Below are 26,221 nucleotides of genomic sequence, written 5' to 3'. Positions count from 1 at the left end.
TTTGACTCTCGATTAACGTAAATACGCGGATGTTGATTGGTCCACCGTCCATCATTGCGAACCCGGACCAATGTAGGACTTGTTGACGGGTGAAGAGTCTTGGATACACTGGAAGATTTGCATTTTTCTGTCTCACCAACACTCGATCAAACCCGGTCTTCCTCCCATCCCGCCATGTCAAGATTTACCGGCTCGCTCAAGTCCGAAAATGGACGAAGATAATAGCTGCCCGCAATGTGGTTCTACGCAGCTCGAAGTCGACGAGGACGACGGCAGGACATATTGCGAGAACGGCCATGACCAGGGCAGGGCGCCAGTGGTTGCTGAAGATGACCAGGATTTTGCGAGACAGGGTAAAGTACTGAAGAAGAAGGAGGCCAAAGAGAAGCAAAAAGCCTCTGGAGGTAAGCCAGCCTGGGGCAGGACTGTGGGATGCAGAAGCCGGCGCTGACGAAGCGAAACACGAAACGAAACAGTGCTGCATGGAGCCAGAGCATATCAGCTGTTTCTTCAGTCATGGCAACTTATCCTGCGGAAGCAGTGCTACGCTCTCGTGTACCAGAAAGGCTTGCCGCCGGAACTTTGGGTGAGCGACCGGCAAACCTGATCGACCTTCGGGGGAGGGATGCTGACCAGGTCGTGCTCATACAGACGATCGTGAGAGATCTGTGGGTGTTGTGGCTTTCGAAACTCGACCATCGCCTTCGAGATGCCACCGAGTCCCAGCCACGCACGGGCACGGGTACAGGCTCAGCAAGTGAGGCGGACCCTGCTACGACCTCTGCCGACGAGACAGACACCGATCCTGAGACTGAGGAGGGGAGACGAGCTCGCCAGGAGCGCGACTCTACTCGCGTCGGTCCCGCGCTGGTCGATACCGTCGTCCTCAACTACCTGGGCATCCTCCTGCTACGGAGGCCGATCGGGTTGGCGACCTTGTTAAAGTACGTGATACACGAGTAGTAGGCCGTCATGACCAGATCTCCCTTCTCCTTCTGACAACTATGATTCGACAGATGGATCCAGCAGGAAGACATCCCCTTCATTCGGGCCGTCAGGCATGTTCCTGCAGAAATGAAGGACCGTCTACCTGGAGAATACCGGCTCTCTTTGGACAGCACACGAATCCTTGAGCCCGACGACCTGCAGGCCGCAGTGTACCGTCGCGCGAAAATGTACACCATGTCCTTCGGGATGACCATGCCTCCCTTGAATCACAAACTCCTCTTCCTGGGCTATGTCCGATCGCTCGCCCTTCCAATCGAGGTGTACAGCATAGCCCAGCGTCTCAACACCATCATAAGCTACCCATTCTGCTATCCCGATCCGACGACCTGGCCATCTACCAGACATCGGCCCACCACGTACCCCGAGACGCAGATGATGTCGCTCATCGTGGTGGCCACGAAGCTCCTCTTCCCCTTTGACTCGCAAACAGTCAAGCGGTATCCGAAGGACCCCAACGACCCTACTAGCTTGCGCATGAACTGGGCAGCGTGGCTGGATGCCAAACGAAGGTTCGACGACCCCAAGACCGACTCCACCGATGGCATACATGACGGTCCAGCCGGCCTCGATCCCGGATCCGAGATCCACGTCACCGACAGCGACATACTCAAGATGACGGACCGCCAACTCGACCAGTACATGGACTGGTACCAGCGCACCTGGACTGCCAAACCCGACCAGCAGACTTGGTCTCGAAAACACGCACTCGACAAGGAGATACTGGACCTGTTCCCTCTCCACGACCTCCCGGAGCGGATCAAGTCACGGGAAGAGCACGAGCGGACAGTTGCAGAGGACCAGGCTCGTGTGACGGCTCGGATCAAGGAGGTCCAGGCGTCGCTTGCGTCACGCAAAGCCATTCCTCCGGAGGAAGAGGACGAGCAAGGCATGGAGGTTCTTCGGCCGGGCACCATGTATCCGCAGATCCGCCATGTCGAGGATCTCGACCACGCAGACGGGTGGGTCAAGGTGTTCCACGAGGAAGCGGCGCTGACGGCATGCACCAGCGTCAAGAGGCTCTTGAGGGCCGTCAACCACTGTGAGGAGACAATTGAGCAGTGGCTCAGGGCGCGCAGACGGGAAGAGGTGTTTCGGGATGACAATGAGAATGAGGATGACGGTGAGGAAGAACTATTGTCTGTTGACCAGCAGGAAGAAGAAGATCGGCACCTGGCCTCGGATTTGGAGGATGCCGCTGGGCCTAGGATGCCTGTGCTCGCGACAAGTCCGCCTGCAGCTTCTGCTTCAAGGACGCTCGCCAGAGATCTGAAGGGTCTGGAGATCGAATCGTCGCCCATGCTCAATGAGTCCTCTTCAAACGAGGGAATGGGAATGGGAATGGGAATGGGAGTGGGAGTAGACATGGAGATGGAGATGTAGTTCTTATTCCGCAGGACAGCGACGAACTCAATCTCAATCTCGATCTTAGACGTAGCTCGATTACTGCCCACACCACAATCCCTCGATCCTGTCCTTTGTACGAAGACACGGTCGGGCGGCCCAACAACTACGTACTTGTACTTAGCCGGAGTCCACATTGACTGTTCATTGATCCTGTATATCAAGCTTATTGGGGGGGAACCCGGGGGGAAACAATTCATTTCTTCTGTTTTTTGAGAAGTCCAGTCCCATCCATACATAGGTGCCCAACTACTTCTCGCGTTCAATCTGACCGCCATTCTTCTCCCACTCGATCCAGCTGCCGGGAAACTCGCCAATCCTGCCGGCAAACCCGGCCTGCGAAGCCAAGCGGGCGGCGGCCCTGCTCCGCACGCCGGCCTTGCAGTAGAAGATGGCCTCGACGTCGTTGCCGGGCTTCTCGAAGCCGAACCGCTCCTCGAACTCTTCGGCTGGCAGGAAGAACGCGTCCGGGGCCGACGTGACCGGCAGGTTGTGACTGCCGGGGATCTTGCCCGTCGACTGCAATTCCGCCGGCTCGCGCACGTCGATCAGGATGCGCTTGGGGTCGGCCTGGGCCGTGAGCGATTGGATGTCGGAGAAGGTATATAACGTGGACGGCGTTGGTGACGAGCTGGTCGAGTCGTCTTTGCGGGCCACCAAGGTCGTCGTGAAGTGTCGCTTGGGCTGGCGGACGCGGACGCGGACGCCGGCTGGAGACATCGAGGCCACGGCCGACGTGGGCCGGCACTGGTTGTGGTGCAGGAAAAGAGGTGAAGGCGAAGATGACGAGGACGAGGACGCAGGTCGGGTGTGCTGTGGTGCACGCTGCGCACAGCTCGCCGTTCGGGGTCGGGGGAACGACGACAATGGAAGGTGTTCGAAGGAGTGTGTGAGTACGCGCTTGGACGCCATGGTTACTCGGTTCCCTGGTAGAAAGGCGAGTTTCAGAGGCTGGCTTCCAATGTGACGGACTGCGTTACCATGAGAATAGGTAGTGATGGGAATGATGTTACAACGTCCGTCCGAGGTCCAAAATCCAATACGGCAGAGTACGACGACCACATGCGCAAGGCTGTTGCCAGTGGTCTTCTATGTCAACAGTGTACGCAGTACTATCCTTCCGGGATCACAATACAGAAAGCAGAACGCAGACTTTTGCATTTGGCATCTACACCATATCCCAGCAAGATGTTCGAGGCTGGCGCCTGATATGTTGAGACCATTGGTGCAGACTTGTCTCCCATCCAAAACACCGTACTTGTCAACCATAACTCCCATCTCCAATCCCATCATGGGCCAATGGCACCACATCCCACGCCTTGAAGTTCGTCAGACCTAATGTCAATGTTCAATCATTCACAGTCCCTTGAATCTCTCCCACCCAGCGGCACCATTCTTTGTGGGCGAGGCTCGGCCTTCTTCTGCGACCTTTCCACTGACGTCGCGTCGACGACCCATTCCTCTGCCAAACTCCGTGCCCAATCCCGCATACCCACTATTGAGATCATGTGCTGTGGAATTCGAGGTCTGTCTGACCCCACTCCATTGAGACTTGGCCGAGACTTGCAGAATGTTGGCACTCAGCTTCTCATCGTCACTCTCAGATGCATAAACCTCGAAGTTGGCGCTGTAGTCGCTTTCCGTCTGCATCGTCCGCGTTCGGTGATATATATCTTCAACTTCATTCATGGCGGCCTGCGTGTCCTTCTTGTTGCCCTGGGAAGTGACAGAGCCAATCGACGATCTCAAATCACCATAGAACCGACCTTTCCCACCACTTCCGATAAAGCTCGATGGCCGGGATCCCATCTTTGGTCGAGCTTGGACATTGGCATCGGCATCAAGCAGCGCGGCTCTGCTGGCATCAGGTAATCCGCTCGCATCCATCGGCGACGTATAGTTGTTCTCGTCCTGGTACTGGATGCGAGTAGGAGTGGGAGGATTCATGGCAAGTGGATCACGGCTTCTCTGCTTTCGTTGCGGCTGAGGACTCGGCACTGTCAGGTTCTGGCTCAAATTGACTTTGCTTGCGTTGGTCGGGTGTAGGTGAGTTTGACTGCCGTTTTGTGGGAAATAGGTCTGGCTGTTCCTCGCGGCGCCCTGGTACCAGTTCTCTCTTTCGTTTTGAGCCCTATCGAAAGAGGCATCGCGGGCGGAGATCGCAGAGACAGGAGACATAGGCCGGACTTCGTGGTCGAGCTCAGCGGCAGCCCCCTCGCTCAAGTCGTTGGGCACACCTTCATAATCTAGGTATGAGAGCCACGACGAAGGGCGAGATGTCTCTTTGGCCAACCCTGAAGAACGCTCCGGGCGGAAGTCCAAACCTGTACCAGCACCTCGCGAGGTAGGAGAAGGGTTCACCGCCGAATTGGGGCGTTCCGGCGACGAAGTCCTGGACCATCGCCATGGATCTTTCCCATTGTCATCCAGATCTTTGCGGAAGTCTGCCCTGGACGCGCGAGCATTCTCACTCCCGTAGAGAGTGACGCTGTCTGCAGAGTCGGTCCGAGTGTGGATGAAAGGCACCCTTCTGAACCCTGAAGCCTGCGAGTCTCTCTTCGCTGCCAATGCAGACGCCTCCATGTTTTTCTGAGTAATGAGCTCCGATTTGTTCCGTTTATGTCTTGATGTGAGATTCGGTTCAAGGGGATTCATATCTGGGGGCATTTTCGCAATCTGTCTGAATTTGATGGCCAAGTAGATGTTGATAATGAGAGACACCCCCATCAGTCCACTCTCGGTGCATGAAAGGAGGAAGAAGGCATATATGATCTTGTATGAGAGCGCTGACTCGTTGAACAGGGTGCTCCAGCCATAAGCATTGCTTGTATAATCCGCATGCGCCAGCCAGGCCGAAAAGACGAAGAACGGGATCAGCCCCGTGTCAAGCATGGCGGCAAATATCATGTAGCTGGCTGTGGATGCTGGTGGTCGGCCAGTTGCGGCGCGGCAGAAATGGTAGACGGCATAGACTGTATGGCAGATGGACACGGCCGGAGCAACTCGAATGATCCATCCCACGGTGGACGAGGTCTTGTTGATGGCAATGACGCAGAACAGACTGCCCAGGGCTCCAAGCAGGGCGCATACTCGGAGGAAGAGTTGAATCTGGCGAGCCCGCGTGACTCTTTTCTTCGTGTTGGGGTTCATAGGTTTGGCATCAAGATTGCCGTAGGGAACAACTATGTACTGCATCCAAGTCAGCTTCAAGCTCCTGCCGTCGAGCAAGAGCAATAAACACGCACCGAGTCGGGATGCCGATTGAAATTGATGAGAGGGCCATCTTGCTTGGGCTTTGAGGGCTTCGGGGTCCAAGAAGCGTGTGTTGCAGCCTTGGGATTGAACCCACGTTCAGTAGGGCTGCCGAAGGTGTAGGTGCTCGGTCGGTCGTAAATGAAGGGAGGCTCGACACCCATTCTTCCTGGCAGAAAGCCGCGGCTTGAGGCAGCAGCGAGGAGTTTGGGGGACAGAGCGGATGGAGTGTTCCGCAGACAGGAATGTCAAGTCAAGAGGTCATAGCGGAGTGGAAATGGGCAGAGGACGGAAGACGCAGGAAGACAGTCCAGAACTGAGCCCCGGAGCCCGAATGGTATATTGACATCGGACAAGGGGCCAGAGGTTGGCGCAGCAACAACCGCTTATCGATAACAGCCTGCGCCCCGACGCCTCCGCAGCCTTGGCCTAGGCCCCTTAGCCCTCACTCAGGACCTCTACGATCGATCCCTTTCCAGACCCCAGACAAGACATTGAGTCAAATGTTGAATTAGAGAGGAAGGACAACAGAACGCACGGTAGATCAGTCAAGGTTTGTATCTACCCAATATCAAAAGCGGTCGCGGCCCCGGTCCCGGTCCCGGTCTGGGGTTTCCTTCTACTTCACACCCAACAACTCCAGCGCGCGCAACAGTTCTTGCACAGCCATTCTGACATCTTCCCTCACCTCCTCAGCCTTGTGGCCTTCTGGTTCCAGCGTCCACTCCGAAGACCCGGGCCTCCTGTAGCGCCAGACTGGCCCGGCACGCGTCCACAACTCCCGTGCTGAGTGCTCGAGGTCGTTCCTGGCCACCTTGTTGAGAGCGACAACATCTTCGGTATTGAAGGACTCGATGTCGGTTAAGTAAAACCCAAAATCCTTCGCCGACCTCACTCTGCTGCTCGAATGTGCTGCCCAGAAGTTCGGGTCTGTTGGGATGCAAGGCAAACGAAGAGCCGAACAGGCATATTCGTAAACGTACAAGCCATACGTCTGCACATTCTCCTGCAGTGCTAGGGTTGCAGCCGATGTCGGAAAAAGGAGGTGAAGGTGCGCCCAACGGCTGCAAACGCTCGCGCAGAGGCAGACGAGGTCAGCCAACGCTCCAAGTGCACTGCCGAACGCTGTCTCGTAGTCACAGGGTGTGGACTGCAGTGCCTTGACGGCCGCACTCATCAGCACTACTGTCATGGCGGCGAACTGCTCCATGCGAGGCTGGTCTTCAAGATCAACACGAGTTTCGAGTCTGTTGCAGATTTCTGTAGCTATAGCCATCACCGTAGGCCCTAGGACCACTGTGGGGCAGCGGTCGTCCAGCACCCGCTCGATATAAACTGGAAAGACTGCTCTGATGAAGCGGAATTGGGCTGGGATGTCAAGCATGAATCTCCCTTCGTCGTCGATGTATTTGACGTCGCTTGCAGAGAACGTAGTGGCGAGGTGCTTAATCAAATCCTCCGTTGTATCGTGCACTACAGCCAGTTCGCAGGCTATGCGGAAGGTTGCAACCGCGTACTCATCGTCGAGTTGAGCCGAGATTCCCAAGTGGCAGACAAAGAGCCGTTCTAGATGAAGAACCTTATCCTCAAGTTCTAGGTCTTCTGGATCCAGGAACCATGGGTCGATCCTGAAGGTTGGGAACGAGTATCTGCTCAGCTCAAACACAACCTCGTGAATGAACGGTGTCCATGCCTGTCTCGTCGCCCCTTCGAGCCGTCCCCAGGTGTCCTTCAGGGCACTTGTGATAGTCTCGAGTAGACGCTCTGCATGTAACTGGGTGAGAGAGGCAACACATGAGAGCTCATTCGCGGATTGGGCATCTTGAATGACGTTTCGTACCACATGGCGAACGATTTCCAGGCGATGTTTGATCAGATCATTGCGAGTAAGATCGAAATTCGGTGCCCCATCTGCAAGTTTTCTGCGCAGATCCCCAAGGCCAAGAATGTCGGGAAAAGTCTTCATTAACGTGTTTGTAAGCAGGTGTTCGAACCTGATGTCGTCCTCTGGCCCTAGGATTCCCGTTAACCAGCTGGTGAGGAATTCACGTATCTGTGAAACCACAAAAGCCCTGTTCGATGCGATCTTGCTGGACATGATGACGCGACAGTGTCTGGCCGCATCGGTGCCACCACCGAATCGGTAAATGGAATAGGAGGCCCAGATGGACCAGTAATCATCCCAAGTGTTGTTTCCTCCGTCTACCAAGATATGTGCAAGCGTATACCACGTCTCTACCATCGACATCATCAGCATGTCATCAGGGGGACGCGGGCGGCTGAGGTGAGTCAGGACGATTTCCCGTAGGTCATCTCGTAGCATTTTGACCGAATCCGTGGGGGCGCCCGAAGCCTTTCTGAGGTATGCGGTCAATACATCAAAGATCCTGCTGATGACTCGATCATCAAGGCCATTGCGCGCGTCGCAAAGACGAATCAGGTCGGGAAGACGATCGCCTGTCAAGAGGTATCGCGCCTGGCATTCGCCAAAGCAGAGATCGAGAGCCTCGGCATATACTTTCGCTATACTGATGAGCCGCGAATTGGCGGTCTCTCGATTTTGTCGGTGGGCGTTGGCCACGTAAGATTCTTCGCCGTCGCCACCTAAGCCGTCATTATCGGCAACGGGAATTTCTTTCAGCTTGTCACTAATCTTGAAAATCATGTCTTGAATCCACACAGCCAGCTCATGGAGTTCTGGCGCATATGCCGATTGCGGGATGGTCGACCTGACGGTACTAGCCCAGCATCGAAGAGCAAGCGTGCATACGGCGTCGTGAGCGTTGCCGAACTCGACCAGATCTCTGACCTTCGATATTTCCGGTTTGACACCAGCTGGTGCGTAGTGATAGAGTGTGGAAAATAAAAGATAGCGGTTTGCCACAGCTCCAAGGTCTCGAACTGTCAGTGGTTTGGATTCTTCGACAAGAAGGGGTTTATCGTCCCCGGCATCGCGACCATTGTTAGGTAATAGACTGAACACCAAGGACAACTTGCGTAGCTTGAATTTTCTCAACCTTTCGTTGTCCTGAGAGCCAATGCTGGGCTGAACGGCCAGAGTGAAGGCTGTGAGCTTGAGAAAGAGGTGAAAGTCGGTGTCATCAGGCTGGGGCGCCAGTTCCGAGATTCCAACCTGGCGATCCAGGAATCTAGGCACTTCTGTCGTAGTGGGTGAGAAAAAGTCAAGCATATTGTTGGACTTATTGGAGTACTGCTTGAACATCTGTTTCAGCAAGTTATCAGCAGCATCTTCCTCCGAACTCCGCGCAAGAACCAGGCACCACTGGAATGCAACGAGACCAAATTGCGCCAACTTTTTCAAATGAGGGTCCTTGATTCTCTTTGACTTCCTTCGTGCGGTCTCTTGAGTGAAGAATCTGAGGAAGTCTGTCATCGCTGTCGGAAGCCCAGAGAGACCAGGGCTGGCGAAGATGTCCGAAAATTCTCTGGCCCCTGCGGTGCGCTCCCTGACACCATCAACAGAATAAAGGCATCCCAGGATGAGGATCGTATAGGCCAACGTTTCTGCAGGATGAGCTTCACTCTTTTCGGCTCCTAGAAGGTATGACGGCAGATTGTTCAGGTAAGTAGCCCATGACTGGCCAGGACACACTTGGTGTAGTATGACGATGGTCTCAATCTCAGCGACTGGAATATGGAAGAGCAGCGCGTCACGGACAGAGTGACTCCCAGATCGTTTCGCGATGTAGGAGAACAGGTTAGCAGTGTTTTCTTGTCGCAGGGTGAGAAACCACGCGAGCTTTACCAGCATCTGATTGCTTTCCAGCACCTTGACGCTGACAGCACCTTCAATTGCAGCACTCTTGCTGATTCTGGCGATTTGATGTGCAAGGATCAGCAATCGATTCAAGACGGCCACGGTCCCTGCAACATGAGGTTGGCTTCTGGCACTGTTGCAGGACTCAATCTCTTGACGGAGCGTGTCGACATCGTCGCAAGTAGAGGCGATGAATGCCTTCAACATATGTACTCCGGAAATTGTCAAACTCTGGTTGATGTAGATGATGATGCTCTCGATTGACTCTGCACACCTAGTTAGAAGGGCATGCTCGTTTCGCCCGGGAATGGCTGCGCCTGTATCGTTGCGTATGACGGAAGTTGTCTCGACGAAAACGTCGCGTACGATTGAACTGGTGTCTACTGTCCAGACAGCACACGATAGAGTACGCCCCGACTTTGGTGTTTTTATGACAGTACTAATCCCGGCTGGCTCGAGCAGAGTAGAGCTGTCTCTCATCGGCGAACTCAGGATCTGAAGAAGGTTTCCCTGAAGGAGTACCGAACTCTGGAAAAGGTGGGTGTCTTGCAGGGCTTGGGTACTTGGAGGATTGCTGAGGGCCTGGGATATAATGTCCGATGTATCGTGCAGATGAAGATCCTGGAGTTCATCCGTCAAGGGGCTCGGAAAATCTTCGCGAACAGCTATATTGACGCTGCTTCGGTGAAGCGCTTTCGGAAGACGTTTCCTGCTCTATTTTCAGTACTATTTCCCCCACAAGTGCGAGAGGGGCCATTTACCTTGAAGGACGAAGTCTTGTCTGCCGATCTGAGGTAGCAGAAATTGTTGGATGGCCTCCGAGAGGCTGTCCAGATGGCTCCCTCCTTCCTGGAGGAGGGCGCGGTACGCGCCTGACCAGGGATGGGACGCTATGCGGGACATTCGCACTTTCCCGGGATTGCACTGCCCTGCTTGTATAGCTGTTAAGTTGCTGATTAGATCTGGGACGGCTGCGCTGCGGTTGTCGAGGCTTAAAATATTCCAGGATGCCGCTTGGCGGATCCTGAGGTGTCCAGTCACGCTCCGGATGGAAAGATCGAGGCCCAGCTTGGTGAACGTGGATTCGTTGAAGGACCGCTTCAGTGGTCTGCTTCAGGTGAGTGAGCTGAGTTGAACCATTGTTTCCAGTGGTGCCAGTGAAGTCGTCGCGTAGGCCGTTGATGTTGCCTGGCTGTGGGATCAAGGGGTGGTGGGTTGTGCCCTCAAGGCCGTGCCCTCTCGTCTTCTGCTGATTTGTCCACTGATTCAACTCTTTGATGACATCCAACGTGTCCTCTGCGGTTGCCATTTGGAAGATCTTCTTGGATGGGTCTTGGAGCCTCGTCTTGCCGAAGCCTCGTCCTCGCCTGCCTGCTATCTTCAGGAATCGGGGGATTTCTTTGTCCTGAAAACTAGGCGCGTCTAATATGCTCATCTTGGGCTTTTGGTGCCTCTTCTTAAGTCTCTTATTTGGGCGTGAGATGTTGTTTGACCCCATGCCAGCGGGCCTGCTTACGCTGTGGCGGAAGTGTCCATCTGGCTTCCCAGGCCTTATCGCCGACAAATTTGACCGAGTGCCAGTCTTTTGTTGCCGCCTCCTTCTCGATGGAGCCTTCCGAGACCTCGGAGCAAGCATTGCATTAATGGTGTTGTCCTCAACAACGTCACCCTCGAACGACATCTGGACATCGCCATCCAGATCATCAAAGGGCGACATAGCTGGTTCGTCCGAATCACTCTCTGATGATGTGTCCAACATGGCGTCAGCATCCACAGTACGAACAGAACGATTCCCCATGCGGATTTTTCTTATGGCAGAAGACGAAACACGTTGTGCAACACCTTTTTCCAGAGCTGGCTTGACAGGCGACCGTGCCTGATGGCGTGAGACAAGGTTGCTGTCCCGCTTCTTGACATCTAGCTTTAGCCAGGACGCCGGCAAGACGCCCTTGATCCTTCGGCGCATTTGTTGAATACCATGTGATTCATCCTCAGAACGGTCGGTCGCACTTGAATGTGCCGAGGATTCATCGCTGATCACGACTTGTTCCGAATCAGAGCTAAGAGTTTCGATATGGACTCTCTTCATGCCCTGCTTGTCAGAGGACAACAACGGAGTCGGAAGAAGTGTAGGGGTTGTGTCACCATATAAGTATTCATCCATGTCAGGCAGCGGACCATCCTGAGATGATCGTGTACCATGGGACCGAGGCGGCGAGGGTGGGATCTGGAAGCTTGGGCTTTTCTTTCGATGGGGCCGTCTGGGGACAGCCTGATCGTCCGGAAGATCAAAGATACGAGAATCATCATCAGTCGCGGCCTTCCGAGACTTCCTCGATTGCCGACTCTTCTGCGAAGCTTTCGTCAGGATTTGAGGTACATGGCCTCTTAGAATATCTGACAAGTCAGGAAGGTCGTCGCCGAGCGAGATTTTAGGACCAGTGTTATGCGTGCGTACTCCGCGGATCGGACTTTGTGACTCTTCTTCATCGTCCTTGTCCGAGGCCGGGCTCCGAGGCCGGCTGTGGGTGTCGGAATTCTTCGACTGACTACTTTCGAAGGTGTCCGCGCCTTGGGAATCCTGCTCCGAGGCCTCATGCGGCTGCGAGATGATCTGCTGCAATGGGACAGGCTTTAGACCCCTGGACTTCAGAGTCTGTCTGTATCTGGCATCCTCGAGAGCATAAGGATGCACTTGAATCGGGGCTCGAGGTCGAAAAGACCTTCTCATGCGTGGCTCGGCCAGCTCCTCGACTAGTCTGTGTATGCCGTGGCCTGTCGGTTCTTCACACTGTCTGATATCTGTTGCTGCACTTAACCGAGCTGGGGAGGTCGGACGAGGGGAATTTCCGAGCGATGAAGGGAGAGACGAAAGCGGGCTATCATTGTCGTCTTCACCATCGTTCTCCATAAAGCCCAGAATGTCCTGGACAGTCTGCAGACCTTTGAGGAGTTCAGCCTCAAGCATGGCAGCTGTTGAATCATCTGGACTGCCAGATGGCTGCGGCAATACCGGCGCTTCAGTGGCAGGATTTCTTTGAGCAGAGCCATTAGAGCCCGAGCGACCGTTGTCGACATTTCGAAGCTGAGAAGAGTGGTTCACGGTGCTTGGTCCAGCCTTTTCGTCCGATCGGTCCTCAAGACCGCTGTCTTGCTTTGTTACAGTCGTAGATGCCTCAATCGAGTGCTTAGTAGTAGTGGCGTTGCCATGACCGAGCACGGCATTGACACCCTGCTCCGTTTCCTCCCCTTCATCCTCTTCGTCATCAGAGTCCGGCACATAGCCGCGTTCTCTCCAGTTGGCCATCGCTGAGGCTTTCCATGGTCTTGTCGCGGTCTGAGATCCTGGTTTGATATCTCCCATACTAGTATCGGGAGGCTCTGTCGCGTCGGGAGACGCGTCGTTCCAGTGGTTAATTTTGCCAAGACGCTAGAGGTATTGAACGGAGGGCTCTTCCGATAGGTGGCCGTGTTGACGACAAACGGACTGGGTAAATTTCGAGAACACAGAGATGTGAGGAGACTGCGACCAGCTTCGATCATCAGTGCCACAGAGGAAGGATGAGTCGCCGGCTGGTCGGATGGGCTCTAGTAGTCGGCTTTGGTGTCCTCAATGGTCTGCCCCTCCTCTTTGACTGCAGTAATCGAGCAAACAACTGATGCTGCCCAGGATATATGACTTTCCAACCTGCGTTCGAGCAACGTGCTCTGGAGAAGCTGAAAGAGGAGTTCGGAGCCACTGTCAAACACCTCTTGAGGATTCGAGCTGATTGTGTCGCTTTTTACCATAGGGAACTGGCAGCTGCAGACCTCGGCCCCAATTTGATCGAGATTCCTGCGCAGACAATCCAACCACCCAAAGCAAAGGCAGACGAACAAGCCAAAGCCCCACAGACCGGCTGAGGAGGCAGCCGTAGGGAGTGGGCTTGAAAGAGTTGGCTTCAGTGCCAAGGGCCGGCTCACGATCAAAGACAGTATCCTCGCAAAAGACTGCACCTGGGACACTTCGAGCATCCGAGACCAAGATGTCGTCTGCGAGATCCTGCACAAGCTGAGCCTTTTCCGGGCCGCGGTCACTGAGCGTTCCTGGATCGTTCGATACGACGCAATAACTTCGCTTCATCCACCGTGGCAGACGACTTCAGCATCATCCGAATATCTATCGTGGCAATTTGGGACTGACTGTGGCCAACTGAGACGATTTTGCCATGTTGTTGTATGTGGCGTCTGCTTCTGGTACCCTTCGTCTTTGAGAACCGTGCAGAGCAAGGGCTGCAGCAAGAATCTCATCTTCAGCCAAGGGGTCTTCTGGCCACGAACTCCGTGCGGATGAGGTCTCACTCCTTAGTATCAAGGTGAACTACTGAAGTTGAACGAGCCGGGGGGATCGTTTGATCGACTAAATCAATCTTCTCTACTGAATAGGAGAAGGCTACAGCCCCATCTTCAGTGCGGTATCAGAATTTGTAGAGAAGAAAACAGAGGTAGCTTTCCAATTTGGATGCATCGATCAGTCGCAAGTCCGATGTCGAGAAGGACAGGAAACATTAGAGCAGCGATTCTGGCTTTGCAGCTAACCGAAAATGCAATGTTTGCAATGAATGCATGATATCCATACATGCTCGTCCCTCTAAAAAGCCTCCTTGCCCCACGCCATTGATCTCAAGGAGCTGAACAATATCATTGGGCAATTTTTGGCCTGTATTTGCAAAAGGAACCGACCGGCCTCGTCTTCTTGTACTTCACTCGACCTCTTGCACGAGCGCATTGCCGCTCGACGACAACGGCGGTCCGAATGTACGGCCGACTCTCTTTCCCAGCCATTCTTCGGGAGCTCCGAGCCGCACCCCTTCCTTTGTACTGACCCATCTTGTGTACAGCGGGTTGGCTTTCTCAAAAACTTCTTCGTCGTCGTATGGCGATCCAGCCGCAGCGGCTGCAGCTGCCGCAGCCAGAGTCTCGGGTTTTGGAGCCGCCCCTCGAGCTTTGGACACCTGGGGTTTGAGCTTTCTAGGTATTAGCATAGACCACAGAAGAAATCATCCGCGGACATACCAAGCGGTTCAAGGCAGCAGCCTTTTCTTCCTGTATTTTACGCTTGGTCAACTCCTTGCGCTTTCTTGCATGTTCGTCCTTCTTCATCGCTTTCTCTTCGTCGGTGAAGAACTAGACCAGGTCAGCACAAAATCGTAGCCAGAAGATGGGCGGCAACTCGTCAAGTACCTTTCGCTGTTGCGGGGCCATGTCCAGGGCCATGAGCGTGCCTTGGTCTTCTGGCCTGCCTCTCTGTCTCTTTGTCAGTCGGGTCAGATCAGGCGTGGCAGAGCCCGAAGCCGGAGTGTCGTCGTCGCTGTCGTCCAGGGCATCGTCTTCTTCCTCGTCATCTTCGAGATCGTCCTCTTCGCCTTGGGCATCCACATCTTCTAGCTCGACCTCCTCTTCTTCGCCCATGGTTTCCTCATTAACATTGCCCGTAGTTCGATCTTCCTCGTCGGAGAGATCGGATGAGTTGTCGACCTCATCGTCGTCTGGGTCATCTTCCATTTCCTGATCCTCGACTGACTTGACCGGTCCGACCTTCGCCGGGGTGACGACAAGTTTGGCCTTTGCCGGTTGCTTGCTGTCCGCCCGATTAGCCGGTGGTTTCAGAGTGATCTTTGGAGGTTTGGGCGCAGCGTGGCGCTTTGGAGGCGGGGCAGGTGAGTCTTCCATATCGACATCCTCATCTTCGGTTCCACCCTCGGGTTCCGCGCCGAGCTGATCGAAGTCATTGAGCTCTTCGTCCTCCTCTTCCTCCTCATTCTCTTCCTCGTTTTCTTCCTCGTTTTCTTCCTCGTTTTCTTCGTCGTCGTCGTCATCGTCATCGTCCTCAATGTCGCTCTCGCCGTACTCCACATATGTAGGTCTCTGGGCCACGCGAGGGCCAACCCTCGAAGCTAGTGCACTTCGGCGGGTGCTTCGTGGTTCTTCCAAGACCTGCCCGCCACCCAGAGTGTCTTGGAGTGACTCAATTTCGTTTGCACGCATGACCTCTCGAAGTTTGCTTGGGGCAGCTTTGACCGTCAACTTGAGGCTCTGTCGTCGGTCGTCTGCAGAGCCAAGGCCTCGCTGGAGAGTGGCAGAAGAGCTGGACGGTGCAGACGATGCACCCCCGCGACGTGGCCTGGACGACGCTGGCGTCGAGGCGCTGGAAGAACTGAGTGCCGCGTTAGCCTTGCCCCTCCGAGAAGAACGGTATTTAAGTGTGATAAACGACATGACGAAGGTCTCGGCAGGGACGCTGGCTGCCGGTTGCACCGCGCAACGGAAGGCGAGGTAGTAGACGATCTAAACCTTCGCAACAGGGGTTGTGCTAGCACTGCGTAGAAACAGAGCATGTGTGGGATTACATTCACCGCTCTGCATTGTCTGTCCGTATTCACCACCACTGTGATTCCGCCGACACCCAGAGGCAGGGTGTGGGCCGGCATGGTTGCAGACTGGACGCATTCACAACAAGACAACAACTCAGGCTTATTTCAGACGATCGTGCAAAGGGGGTAAAGAGCGGGCAACTCACTCATATTTGCCTGCTCTTCGCATCGAGTCGGATATCCTGGGGTCGTAGTTTTCACCACTGCCTATATCGGACTCGTCTGAAAAGTCATCAGTTGCATCGCTGACCCGACGTTGCACACGGCGGTTCCTATCTGCCATTTTTCAGGCTCGGCTAAAGGGCCTCCCTCGTTAGCTCGGTTCCCACTATCTTGCGCGCCGTGGCGGTTGATCCTGGTGAGTTTTGCGCGTCCTACCCCGTGCTATCCCTTGCTTTCCCTGTCTCTGGGCTTGAGCAAAGCCAAAACTGCCTGAGGCCTGCCAGTGGTGGAACAAAATTTCTGGCAATGCTTGAGTTACTCCTTCGACACGGAACAGGAGGGAGTCTACACCGGAAACTGCTGAAGACACGTTTCGAGCGAATCACTGCGGACGACCACCGATATTTTGAAGTGGCGTCGCGTGGTCTCGAAAGTGGCTGACCTGTGGCTGATGACTCCGGCCTAGTAAGGGCTCCTAAGGCCCCTAAGCCCTATTCACCCTCTCCAGGCTTGGTTGCGTCGAGCCGAGGCTGGCAAGATGATCCAGTACTCCATACTGACACCAACAACTCGTTGTCTCGCTTCTGCCGTTGCTCGCCTTCCACGAACATCCAGACCTTTGGACAAGTCTATAGGATGGCAGACCAAGATCCGAAAAAGGAGCCCTCCATCCCCGAATGGCAGTTACCTCGCCCACCCCGACAGGAAGAAAGCAGCACTCCTCCCAATGACCAACCTTCCTTGAGCCAAGATACCTCCCAGTTCTCTCCAACCACGGAACTCCCTCTACTCGAGCAAGCGCGAAGATTTCTCGAAGATGACTCAATCCGCAACGCCTCAAGAGAGCGCAAAGTTGCTTTCCTCCAGAAGAAGGGCCTTCGAGCTGTCGACATAGAGACGCTGCTCGATCCAGAACAAAGCTCATCCCCATCTCCTGACCCCGAACTTCCGTCAGAATTGAAAACTGTGCATGATAACAGTCAGGGACTGAGTCAAAGAGAAGTCGGGATGGAACACCGCCCTGCCACACCTCCCACTGAAGCAAGACAATCGGCCGAGGCTGCGCCCAAGCGAGAGATACCTCCAATAATTACATATCCAGAATTCCTGCTGAAGCCTCAGAAACCTCCTCCGCTGGTCACCTTCGAGCGCCTCGCGAACGCGATGTATGTCTTTGCCGGTGTATCAGCACTTACATACGGCGCCAGCGAGTACATTGTGCGACCGATGCTAGAGACGTTGACGCAGGCGCGGCACGAACTAGCTGAGACCGCGAAGGCAGACCTAGAGACACTGAGCCAAAAGCTCGAGTCGACCGTATCTCATGTCCCCTACTTCGCAAGCAGCACAATTCTGCAGAAAAAGAAAGAACAAGACGATGACCTTGACTCTATTGACTCTGACCCAACCGAACTATTTCACAGAGACATTGCGACACAAACATCGCCATTACGGTCGCGCTCCTCCTCCGCCTCCTCGTTGCCTGATGCTTCCGCCCACGATCCCACCGTGGCACAAGCTTCCCGCTTGAAGTCCCTCCACGGCAATCTCTCGTCCCTCTTGACCTCCACAACGACGCACTTTTCGCAGGACCGTCTCAAGGACCAAATGTCTCAGTTTCAGGCTGTACTCGACAAGTTGGAGGCGAGCTACAACCCGTTCCAGATCGATTATGGCAGCAGCTTCGCAACCTACGGTGTGACAGACGACAAGAATAAACCTAAGAACCCTGCTTCAGACTCCCAGGCGTCCAAGTTCAAGGCAGAGATCAGGTCTTTCAAGGGGACGCTTCTGAGCTCGAGGAATTTCCCGACAGCGAGACCTGCAGCCCCGTTTTCCTTGCCTTCAAGGTGAGAGAACGGAGTCAGGCTTGGCCAGATGCTGTATTTCAGGCGCAGGTGGCTCTGCAAAGTCCCTGATGGCAAGTCCACACTTGAATTAGCATGGAATGACAAATGTATGATTTCGGATTGCGCAGTTTTCATTTTATAAGCTTCTATCCACAGATCACTTGTGTATCAATGTGTCTCTCAGCATGTCAAAGAGACGGCATTTCTTGTTCACTATCATATTAGCCAATGACTTAAGAGTCCGTCGACGCATCGTGATTCTCAATCCATACGGCCGTAGAACTCGTGCCATCCTTTTCCATCCCACCGACATCGCTGGTCGCTCGCCCATGCAGACGAACCCGACACAATCATGTCTGCTCGTTGCCGACTCAAGGCGTAGCCCTACACATGCCAACCAGTCTCTTCACGCCGACCATCCAGTGGCCGCACTCGTCCACCTTGTTCGTGTGCACATCTATCTGAATATCGCTGGCACGGTCGAAATCTCTATTCTGCAGCGCGGCTGCCAACTCGCTGATCTGCTCCACCGTGTCCGGCTTCAACAGATCTTCGTTGTTCAGATGGTCAAAGAGGATATCAAGGCGCTTCTCCGTATCTAGAACTTGCGGCTTAAACGAAGTTGGAGCGCGCGCCTTCACACGGGTCATCTCCGCGGAGAGTATCTGGTAGATCGGTTGCGCAGATGGCGGAATGTGGGTGCGGTCGCCTTTGGCTAGAGAAAATGGTCAGCAAGTGCCTAGATATGTCATGGAAGCTTCCACTTACGATGTTTTCGCACCGGAGGCGGTGCAGATCGCTTATCGGAGCCGGCAGTCCCTGGTCTTGAGGGTGCTTGTTGGGACGACCCTGTGCTTGGCGGCGGGGCGGAGATAAATTGCTGCGACGGTGTGGGCAGTGGAGGTGCCGAGGCTTGCTGTGGCGTCTGTGTCGTCGGTGGCGGGCCGTAAGGATTGGGTCTTGGTTGTTGTGGTGACTGAGATGGAGCATAAGGATTTGATGGCTGCGGTGCATGTTGGAAGGAAGACTGTTGTGGAGGTGGGGCCACAGATGGACGTGACAGGGGCGCGCTGGTCGACTGCGTCCCTGGTGCGGGAGCATATCTACTCGGAGCAGAGGGGCCATGTGACGGTGGTGCGTTGTACGGTGAAGGCCCCCTCGGGATTGGCGGAGACATCACATTCTGTCCAAGGGACGGAGAGGTCACACTTGGCAGCGGCGCGTATGCATTGCTGGCCGAGGAACCAGGCCGCTCAATGGGTGGATAGGATAATCCGCTGGCCGGAGAAGTCACTCTTGGGGGAGCTGACCCTTTGGGAGGTGGAGGAACAGGAGAAGCCCTCTGCCTGGTACCAAATGGGGGAACCGTTGGGGGGGAAGGTTGCTGAACGAGAGGTGGCGGACTAAAAGGGTTCTGCACCGGCTGTGGAGGGACGCTGGGGGTGTTTCTTCTCGAAGTCGGGGGTTTGACAAAGCCCTCCGGAATATCATTCCAGTTGGACATGCTCTTGTCTTGAGAGGGTGGGGGAACTGCTGGGGACTGGTTGTATCTCGGTGGAGGTTGAACCTGATTTGCCTGTGGCATGCCGTAAGGCTGAGTGATGTTCGGAGGCACCCTCATCTGCTGAGGAGGTTGATATCCACCAATTGGAGCATAAGGATTGGCGGGAGTGCTAGTGGACGCTGGCGGCGCGTAAGGATTCGCAGGCTGTGGAGGAGCACGCCCGTATGTAGCAGGGGCAGCTGGGGCAGCTGAAGTTGTGGCAGTGAAAGCAGCCGCACTGGGTTGATACGAAGCGAGTCCTGGAAGAGCCTTGTTCCGTGGAGTGGCTGAGGTGGTTTGAGCAACAGTACCTGGTGCAATCGGCTTCTTCCTTGCCTGTTGGATCCGACTTTTTGCAATGTCTGCACCGGGATAGCTCGTCGGCAGCAAGTCGAGATACTTCTGGGCCACGTCGAGCTGACCAGATCCAGCGACGATATCTGCATACTCCAGGTACTTGCTGTAAAGGGCCTCCAGCTTCCAATCTCCACTTTTCGACAGTTCATCGTCCTGGAAGTTGACAACCTTCCTGAATATAGTGACCTTTTCGATGAAATCCTGCAGGCCATGAGCATGCAAAGAGAAAACTGACGATGCATCCGCCTCGCTTGCACCAGTCTCTTCATGTTCTTTCAGCTCCTGTGCCCAAATGGCGACGACTTTCTCGAGCTTTGAACCAGCCAAGTAGCATAGAGAGGCGTCCTTGCGGCCCACGGTGGTGAGGTCACCGAGCTGTTCTTCGATTCTGTCTCCAAGAGCTTCACAGAGATCCGGGAATTCCTTCTCATCTGCAAATGTGCACAAAGTAGCCATGACCTCCTTCCAGTTCGCTAGGTCCGCATTATGCACAATATCCCAAAGGTTCTTGCCTACCACTGATGCAAGGAGTCGAAGGTAACTGGGCCCCCCAGTTTGCTTCGCAAAGTAAGCTTCTTGGGCCTTCTTGATGCAGTTCTCGCCTCCGCATATAGCAATCATGAACGCATCCGAGATCCTGTCCTCCTGCAGGCAAACGTCCAACGCTTTTTCAAATTGTCCCAGGGTCAAGGCTCGCGTAATTTTCCGGTCGGCTTCAGATTCAGATCCTGCATAGATTTGGAATGGATTGTTAGTCCTCGTGCCCTTGGTCGCCGCAAGTTCGGATAGGAAGTCGCCATCGGCAGAACTTGCAAAGATTGACTGGAAACGCTTATGTGACTTGGAGGCGCCATTGACTGGTGGCTTTTGCTCGTCCGCTTTGTCGGCACTAAGGCCAAGCTGCTCGAGGCCATTTGTCGCTTCTTCAACAGTGTCATTGAAGCCCAGATACTTCACAAGCTCTGATCTAGGATTCTGAGACACCAGCGTCTCGATCACAGTCCAATCGGCCTTGTCCTCGTCTGCCTTCGCGGTGGTAACCCGCTCTTTGCACAAAGATTTGAGATCTCCTGACTGGATTGCTTTCTCAAAAGTTTCTGTGGCACTCCCAACACTAGAGTCGACCTCGAATTTGCTGATGCTGACCTTGGAAGCCCTCGAAGTCCCGGGCTCAGCTAGTCGGACGCTAATGATACGTCCTCCAAACCCGAATGATACAGATGCAGGCCGTTCTAGCCATTTGGGTGCCTTGGGGAGCGAGAAAGACGACGATTGAGGCTGGGTCTGGGCTTTGGAGAAGAAATCTTCACCATCCGCGGCCTGGCTTTGATCATTCTGTGTGCTGCTCGGGTTGGTGTTTTGAAGGGTCTGGATTTGTAGCTTGCCGTCAAAGGAAGCTGTCGCGAAGAAGTTAGGATTGAGAGGATTAAATCTCGTCTGGAAAGTCCAGTTGGTCACAACCGGATAGTCTCCGTAAGACTGTCCAGTTTGGGGATTCCACAAGATGGTCCTGTTGTCTTTGCCGCATGACAACAAAAGGTCATGGTCCTGAGGGCACCAGGAGACCGAGAGGACTCCAGAATCATGCCCACGCAGGATTTTCTCCGGGGCATGCGAATTCCTCAAATCCCACACCAATATGACAGGCTCTTGTTCCAAGGGTACAGCAGTTATCAGTCGTGTAGGTTTCTCAGGGTCCCAGGAGACTGCGCTTGCTGGTTTCCGCTGGTAATTGTTGAGCGTCAAGCTCTCTTTTCTCGTCTTCATATCCCACACAGTGACGAAGCCCCCGCTGCTGCCCGTGACTAAGATGTTTGAGACTTTCTTGTTCCAGTCTAAGCAGTCAATGTCATCTGCCCGAGCAGCTGTACTCCCAAGGCGTATGGGTGTGTCAAGGTGGTTCAAATCAGAGATGAACAGCTCCCCCTTAGCGCCGCCAGTCGCCAGAAAGTTTTCGATTCTCGGATTGAATTGTAGTGCCTTGATCGCTCCGCTGTGAAGCTTCTTATTGAAGATTGATGCCTTAGCGGCGTCCGCCTGGATTTTGTCCGCATCCCATAAGCCTAGCGTTCCATCGTCGAACGCTCCGGCAATGATCCCTCTCTTGTATCCATCTTGTGCAGGCGTCCAAGCGAGGTCATGAAAGCTGGAATCGGTTAGTCTATGCCACAAAGACACCAAGTAAGAAGCACGTACCCTGTTTCCGTGGGCAGCGTCGCGGAAGGCTGCAATTCCTGACCCTGGTGGGTATTGTCTAAGGCAAGATCCCAAAGTTCTAGACACGTCTCGTTGCTGAAATCAATATCGACAGCTCCTGACTTTGTCCCGGTTACAATCCAAGGTGCAGTTGCATCGGGGGACCACGCGAAAGCCGCAGTTCGCGGGATTTCCCTGAGGCGCACCATGACGATAAAGGGCCGGTTGATGCGGGAGGAGAGGAGGGATGAAACGAAGGAAACTAAGAAGGCATGCAGCAGAGACGAAGAAATGCTCCAACAGAACAGGAAGACAGCAAGATCAACACTCAGTGTCAACAGCTGTAATCGTATCCAGAATAGAGATTCGACTTTCTGATCTGGACACCGTCGTTTCTCCAGAGTCCGTAAATGTCAGTGGCCCAAGCGTCATCCCTGAACTTCTAGGAGGAAGGCAGCAACCCTAACCCCGTTATTTGCAGGACCTGTTACAACAGGAGCCCCCTAGCCTATTGCCAAGCTAGCCCACGCCGTTTATTTTCGGGCCTATGATACCCCCCAACACTGCCTAACAGCAATGCTCTTCAAGTTTGAAGTCCCTTAGCACTAATGATGCTTAATTGATAGAACTTGTTCGGCACGTGATCTTCCATTTTCCTACGACCCAAGTTCTCTTCTTTTGAACAACCTTGAAACGGCTGCAGGAATTAGTATACTGAACCGCAATGGCCGAGGGTTCGAATCGCCCGAATACTAGCACCGTTTATGTGGGCGGGTTGGATACGACGCTCGTCACTGCTGCAACGCTGTCCGAAGCTTTTATTCCATTTGGCGAAATCGTTGACATAACACTGCCAAAGCCAGAGGCGCCGTCCTCCTCAGATCTCCATCGTGGATTTGGATATGTCGAATTTGAAGATGCGGCCGATGCAAAGGAAGCCATCGCCAACATGGATCAGAGCGAACTCTATGGCCGAGTGATTAAGGTTGCATTGGCAAAACCAGACAGGAAAGATACTGGCGAAGTCGGCCTAGGTAGTAAGACGGCAATTTGGGAACAGGTAGGTGAACTGACAATCAACCCTTGTTCTTCAGGAGCTCCCACATGTTTTAGTACGCTTTGCAGACCAATACTGATCCCAGGGCGCATAGGAAGGATATCTCGCAAACTATACTACAACAGCAACTGAGGATAAGGCCGCCGTGGAACAGTCCAAGAATGAAAGGCCAGAAGACCCTATGGAAGGTCTAGAGGGTCTGGATGTGGCTGGGCCGAAGCCTGAGTGAGAAACCTTGATGCCAATCCAAATTTTCAAAACTCGAGAACTTCGATGGTCGAGATTTCTCCCGTCAAATGGCGTATATTCATCACAGAGAATTCCTCATACCTTAGAGGTACAACTCAGCCGAAGGTCTTCACTAGAAAATCGGCGTACTAATGTTGGACCAGCGCCAAATTTGACGACAGGCCAACTAGCATAAGCCTAGGCGTTCAAGCTCGTCAATTCTCGGGCCTATGAGGACGACCGCGTTGAAGGAACAGGCAGTGGGCGGGTTATGGTGTCACAGCATAGTTCTGGCGTGTTTAAAGACAGGCACCTAGGTGGTAGGAGGCGGCAAGGAAAGCAGCCTGGAAAGAAGGAACAGATGGAACCGAAGACAGGTCAGACGGGCCAGCAAATGCTCTCTTATTCGATATGTACACGTCCTTGCATTGTGGGGATTCTCCAAGCCGGCAATACGGACTACTCGACTCGCTTATATCCATTCGTGACTCCCGGGCGATGTGGTGCGAATGTGATAGTCTTCCTCAGTGCGCTGGCTTCGGTGGGTTTTTGTGAAGACGAAGGGTCTTGTCGGTCAACAGCTTCCTGGTCATGGCAAAGCCGGCTGCGAAGAGGGCGAACCTAGCAAGGCATCAGTACTCCATTTTTATCCCGTGGAGGACTGTGCTTGTACTTACAGGATGACAACGCCGAGGGGAAGCAGTTCCGGAGGGACCTTCTTGAGACTGCGGATCCTCTGAGTGATCGTGTGCGCTGAGAGTGCCATTCGTCAATGGAATGTATACGGATGTCTTTCCAAGAATGCTTACCGCTTTGCTCGTCTTCCTGTTGAAATAAGTTAGCAACATGAACGGAAGACGTCACAGTATTACTTGCCTTTGCCCTGAACATCACCCTAGAGTTGTGGAATGGCCTGGTCTGTCTCGAGGCGGATTGGCGGAAGGCCGGCTGCCTCAGAGCAGCTGCCCGCAAAGGCTGCAGCCTCAAAAGTCTTGTTGGATTCATTGCGTCGACGTCGAAGGAGTGGAGAGTGGCAGGCAATGGGCAGGCAAAAAGCTCCCAGAAGCACAAATGATGTTGGAGTCGCAGTTGCTTTGAAGCTCTGGGCTCCGACGTGGGCAGACCACCAATCAACGTCCAGATATAAAAGCCTTGGCGGCAACATGGACCTCACCTCGCAACTTCCTCAGGTGACAATTCAACTCTCATACAACTTGGAGCTTCAGACCACCACCATTGCAAGCCTACCTTCGAGGTCTTTCTCTCCTTCAGACTTCCCTTCAGCTCTAGGTCACCACCAGTTGCAACCATGGTCGAAATTGAAGTTCCCGACGCGGAGGAGCTTGGTGGAAACGTCACCAAACCCTTCAAATTTGTTACTGGTATGCTACCAGCTGGGATTGCGAGCTCACATCTCTGTGAATGGGCTGCTGATGTTTGTTTCTAGCTGGATATGACGCACGATTTCCCAATCAGAACCAGTACGTTCTACAGACCGTATCCCGTACCCTTCCGAGCCCACCCTAACACGAGTCTCAGGACAAAGCACTGCTGGCAGAATTACGTCGACTATCACAAATGCATCCTCGCAAAGGGCGAAGACTTTAAGCCATGCAGACAGGTACGACGGTTTCTCTATGTGGTACAAGAGGAGGGGTAAAGCTGACAGGTCACAGTTCTACCTTGCGTACAGATCACTGTGCCCCAGCTCCTGGATTGGCAGATGGGATGATCAGCGAGCAGCTGGAAACTTTCCAGTAGACCTTGAGCATTAGATGAGCATCTTTGTACACAGGAACAGCCAGAATATCAAAAGGGGTATGCCGAAGGCAGGGATTGTACATAGGTAGATCCGAGATCCAGCCAACGCAGCTCCATCTGGTACAGCGAATGGACCGAGTCTGTCGGTCTCACTCCTGGCCGCATTCCCTTCGATTCAAATCTACATCTTGACCATGCGCATTGAGACGACAGCACTTGATCACCGCATTGGACACGGAATGAAGCCCTGGCGCCTTTGCGGTTCGCAAGGACCTAGACACCATTGCGTGCGCGTGGACGTGATTTTAGTCGGTATAGAATATGGTTCAGCCTTCATAGGTCTTGCTACGCGAAGGATCCAGGAGAGCCGCCGGGATCTCGACAGTGGGGCTGACAATGCCACACGTGCCCCGGCCTTTCCGTTACGCAAGTCAGTCCCAATTGCAGCCTCACGAACTCTTTCAGCTTGTAAGGTCTGTGTCATGCTTGAGCCCAGGTTACAGGTCGAGAGCGCTCAGCACTGGCCGATCTTCAGTAACGTAAGCCCGAGTGTCGGATATGTCTAAGGCAGATTCATGTAATGCCAATGAAACAGATGTTGACCATCTGTGAAAGACGCAACCTTGGGTTTTCAATTTACCCTGTATCCCATTATGGGTCTGTGTATCCTTTTTTTTATTTTCTCACCGAACTCCTTCTCAGTGCTTCCAACAACTCCGGGCGTGAATGCAAAAGCTGAACTGCTTGGGCATAAGCGTACCACTGCCTAGTTCGTTTGTGTTTCTCGGGCCAATCCGCCCTCTCCTCGGTCACGGTGGCTTCGAAGAATTGGTAGCTGGCTTTGGGGGCATTCTTGGTCACGGCGGTCGTCGGTCTTGTATCAGGAATGTGTCCCAGATCCCTCTCCACCTTGCAGATGATGCCAGCTTCCTCCCAAGCCTCTCGACAAGCAGCCGCCGATGCCGTTGCCTCGTCTAATTCCCACCCCCCTTTAGGAAGGACCCACCCGTTGCGGTGAGTAGACTGGATTAGGAGCACCCGGGTTTTGTCCGGGGACAGAGGAACGACACCGGCCACCAGTCTCTCGCCTTTAGGACCATAACCTGTGCTAGGCGTCAGCATTGGCACATCTAGACGAGCGCGGTAGACCTACGTTGATTGTCGGATCCAACACGAGAGGTCATAGACAACTCCTTGGCCATGGCTGGCTGAGGC

General features: G+C 54.0%; 13 protein-coding genes across 13 annotated transcripts; 5 read left to right on the top strand and 8 right to left on the bottom strand.

The window, feature by feature from the left end:
- Positions 1-208: 208 nt before the first annotated feature.
- Positions 209-2,388, top strand: A1O3_06458 (uncharacterized protein; the record flags this gene model as incomplete). Its single annotated transcript, XM_007736578.1, has 4 exons — positions 209-404; positions 477-586; positions 652-944; positions 1,017-2,388. The coding sequence occupies 4 exons, from the start codon at positions 209-211 to the stop codon at positions 2,386-2,388; spliced, it is 1,971 nt and encodes a 656-aa protein (XP_007734768.1).
- A 270-nt stretch (positions 2,389-2,658) lies between these two features.
- A1O3_06457 (uncharacterized protein) lies at positions 2,659-3,129 on the bottom strand (the record flags this gene model as incomplete). Its single annotated transcript, XM_007736577.1, has 1 exon — positions 2,659-3,129. One exon carries the CDS (start codon positions 3,127-3,129, stop codon positions 2,659-2,661), a length of 471 nt encoding a protein of 156 aa, XP_007734767.1.
- Positions 3,130-3,765: 636 nt separating this feature from the next.
- Positions 3,766-5,825, bottom strand: A1O3_06456 (uncharacterized protein; the record flags this gene model as incomplete). Its single annotated transcript, XM_007736576.1, has 2 exons — positions 3,766-5,598; positions 5,655-5,825. The coding sequence occupies 2 exons, from the start codon at positions 5,823-5,825 to the stop codon at positions 3,766-3,768; spliced, it is 2,004 nt and encodes a 667-aa protein (XP_007734766.1).
- A 455-nt stretch (positions 5,826-6,280) lies between these two features.
- On the bottom strand, positions 6,281-9,646 carry A1O3_06455 (uncharacterized protein; the record flags this gene model as incomplete). The annotated part of the gene is made up of 1 exon (XM_007736575.1): positions 6,281-9,646. The coding sequence occupies one exon, from the start codon at positions 9,644-9,646 to the stop codon at positions 6,281-6,283; it is 3,366 nt and encodes a 1,121-aa protein (XP_007734765.1).
- Positions 9,647-10,196: 550 nt separating this feature from the next.
- A1O3_06454 (uncharacterized protein) lies at positions 10,197-12,746 on the bottom strand (the record flags this gene model as incomplete). Its single annotated transcript, XM_007736574.1, has 1 exon — positions 10,197-12,746. One exon carries the CDS (start codon positions 12,744-12,746, stop codon positions 10,197-10,199), a length of 2,550 nt encoding a protein of 849 aa, XP_007734764.1.
- A 368-nt stretch (positions 12,747-13,114) lies between these two features.
- Positions 13,115-13,342, top strand: A1O3_06453 (uncharacterized protein; the record flags this gene model as incomplete). The annotated part of the gene is made up of 1 exon (XM_007736573.1): positions 13,115-13,342. The coding sequence occupies one exon, from the start codon at positions 13,115-13,117 to the stop codon at positions 13,340-13,342; it is 228 nt and encodes a 75-aa protein (XP_007734763.1).
- Positions 13,343-14,181: 839 nt separating this feature from the next.
- Positions 14,182-15,697, bottom strand: A1O3_06452 (uncharacterized protein; the record flags this gene model as incomplete). The annotated part of the gene is made up of 3 exons (XM_007736572.1): positions 14,182-14,445; positions 14,495-14,605; positions 14,663-15,697. 3 exons carry the CDS (start codon positions 15,695-15,697, stop codon positions 14,182-14,184), a joined length of 1,410 nt encoding a protein of 469 aa, XP_007734762.1.
- Positions 15,698-16,650: 953 nt separating this feature from the next.
- Positions 16,651-17,868, top strand: A1O3_06451 (uncharacterized protein; the record flags this gene model as incomplete). The annotated part of the gene is made up of 1 exon (XM_007736571.1): positions 16,651-17,868. The coding sequence occupies one exon, from the start codon at positions 16,651-16,653 to the stop codon at positions 17,866-17,868; it is 1,218 nt and encodes a 405-aa protein (XP_007734761.1).
- A 367-nt stretch (positions 17,869-18,235) lies between these two features.
- A1O3_06450 (uncharacterized protein) lies at positions 18,236-22,169 on the bottom strand (the record flags this gene model as incomplete). The annotated part of the gene is made up of 3 exons (XM_007736570.1): positions 18,236-18,579; positions 18,633-21,910; positions 21,961-22,169. 3 exons carry the CDS (start codon positions 22,167-22,169, stop codon positions 18,236-18,238), a joined length of 3,831 nt encoding a protein of 1,276 aa, XP_007734760.1.
- A 515-nt stretch (positions 22,170-22,684) lies between these two features.
- Positions 22,685-23,246, top strand: A1O3_06449 (peptidylprolyl isomerase; the record flags this gene model as incomplete). The annotated part of the gene is made up of 2 exons (XM_007736569.1): positions 22,685-23,020; positions 23,112-23,246. 2 exons carry the CDS (start codon positions 22,685-22,687, stop codon positions 23,244-23,246), a joined length of 471 nt encoding a protein of 156 aa, XP_007734759.1.
- A 523-nt stretch (positions 23,247-23,769) lies between these two features.
- On the bottom strand, positions 23,770-24,250 carry A1O3_06448 (uncharacterized protein; the record flags this gene model as incomplete). The annotated part of the gene is made up of 4 exons (XM_007736568.1): positions 23,770-23,866; positions 23,923-23,998; positions 24,055-24,066; positions 24,118-24,250. 4 exons carry the CDS (start codon positions 24,248-24,250, stop codon positions 23,770-23,772), a joined length of 318 nt encoding a protein of 105 aa, XP_007734758.1.
- Positions 24,251-24,554: 304 nt separating this feature from the next.
- On the top strand, positions 24,555-25,020 carry A1O3_06447 (cytochrome c oxidase subunit 6b; the record flags this gene model as incomplete). The annotated part of the gene is made up of 4 exons (XM_007736567.1): positions 24,555-24,627; positions 24,693-24,726; positions 24,785-24,866; positions 24,922-25,020. 4 exons carry the CDS (start codon positions 24,555-24,557, stop codon positions 25,018-25,020), a joined length of 288 nt encoding a protein of 95 aa, XP_007734757.1.
- A 661-nt stretch (positions 25,021-25,681) lies between these two features.
- Positions 25,682-26,208, bottom strand: A1O3_06446 (uncharacterized protein; the record flags this gene model as incomplete). The annotated part of the gene is made up of 2 exons (XM_007736566.1): positions 25,682-26,109; positions 26,160-26,208. 2 exons carry the CDS (start codon positions 26,206-26,208, stop codon positions 25,682-25,684), a joined length of 477 nt encoding a protein of 158 aa, XP_007734756.1.
- Between the last annotated feature and the right edge of the window lie 13 nt (positions 26,209-26,221).

Source organism: Capronia epimyces, assembly GCF_000585565.1.
Source record: "Capronia epimyces CBS 606.96 chromosome Unknown aczIQ-supercont1.5, whole genome shotgun sequence".
NCBI lineage: Eukaryota > Fungi > Ascomycota > Eurotiomycetes > Chaetothyriales > Herpotrichiellaceae > Capronia > Capronia epimyces.
This window is presented reverse-complemented; position numbering and strand designations above follow the sequence as displayed.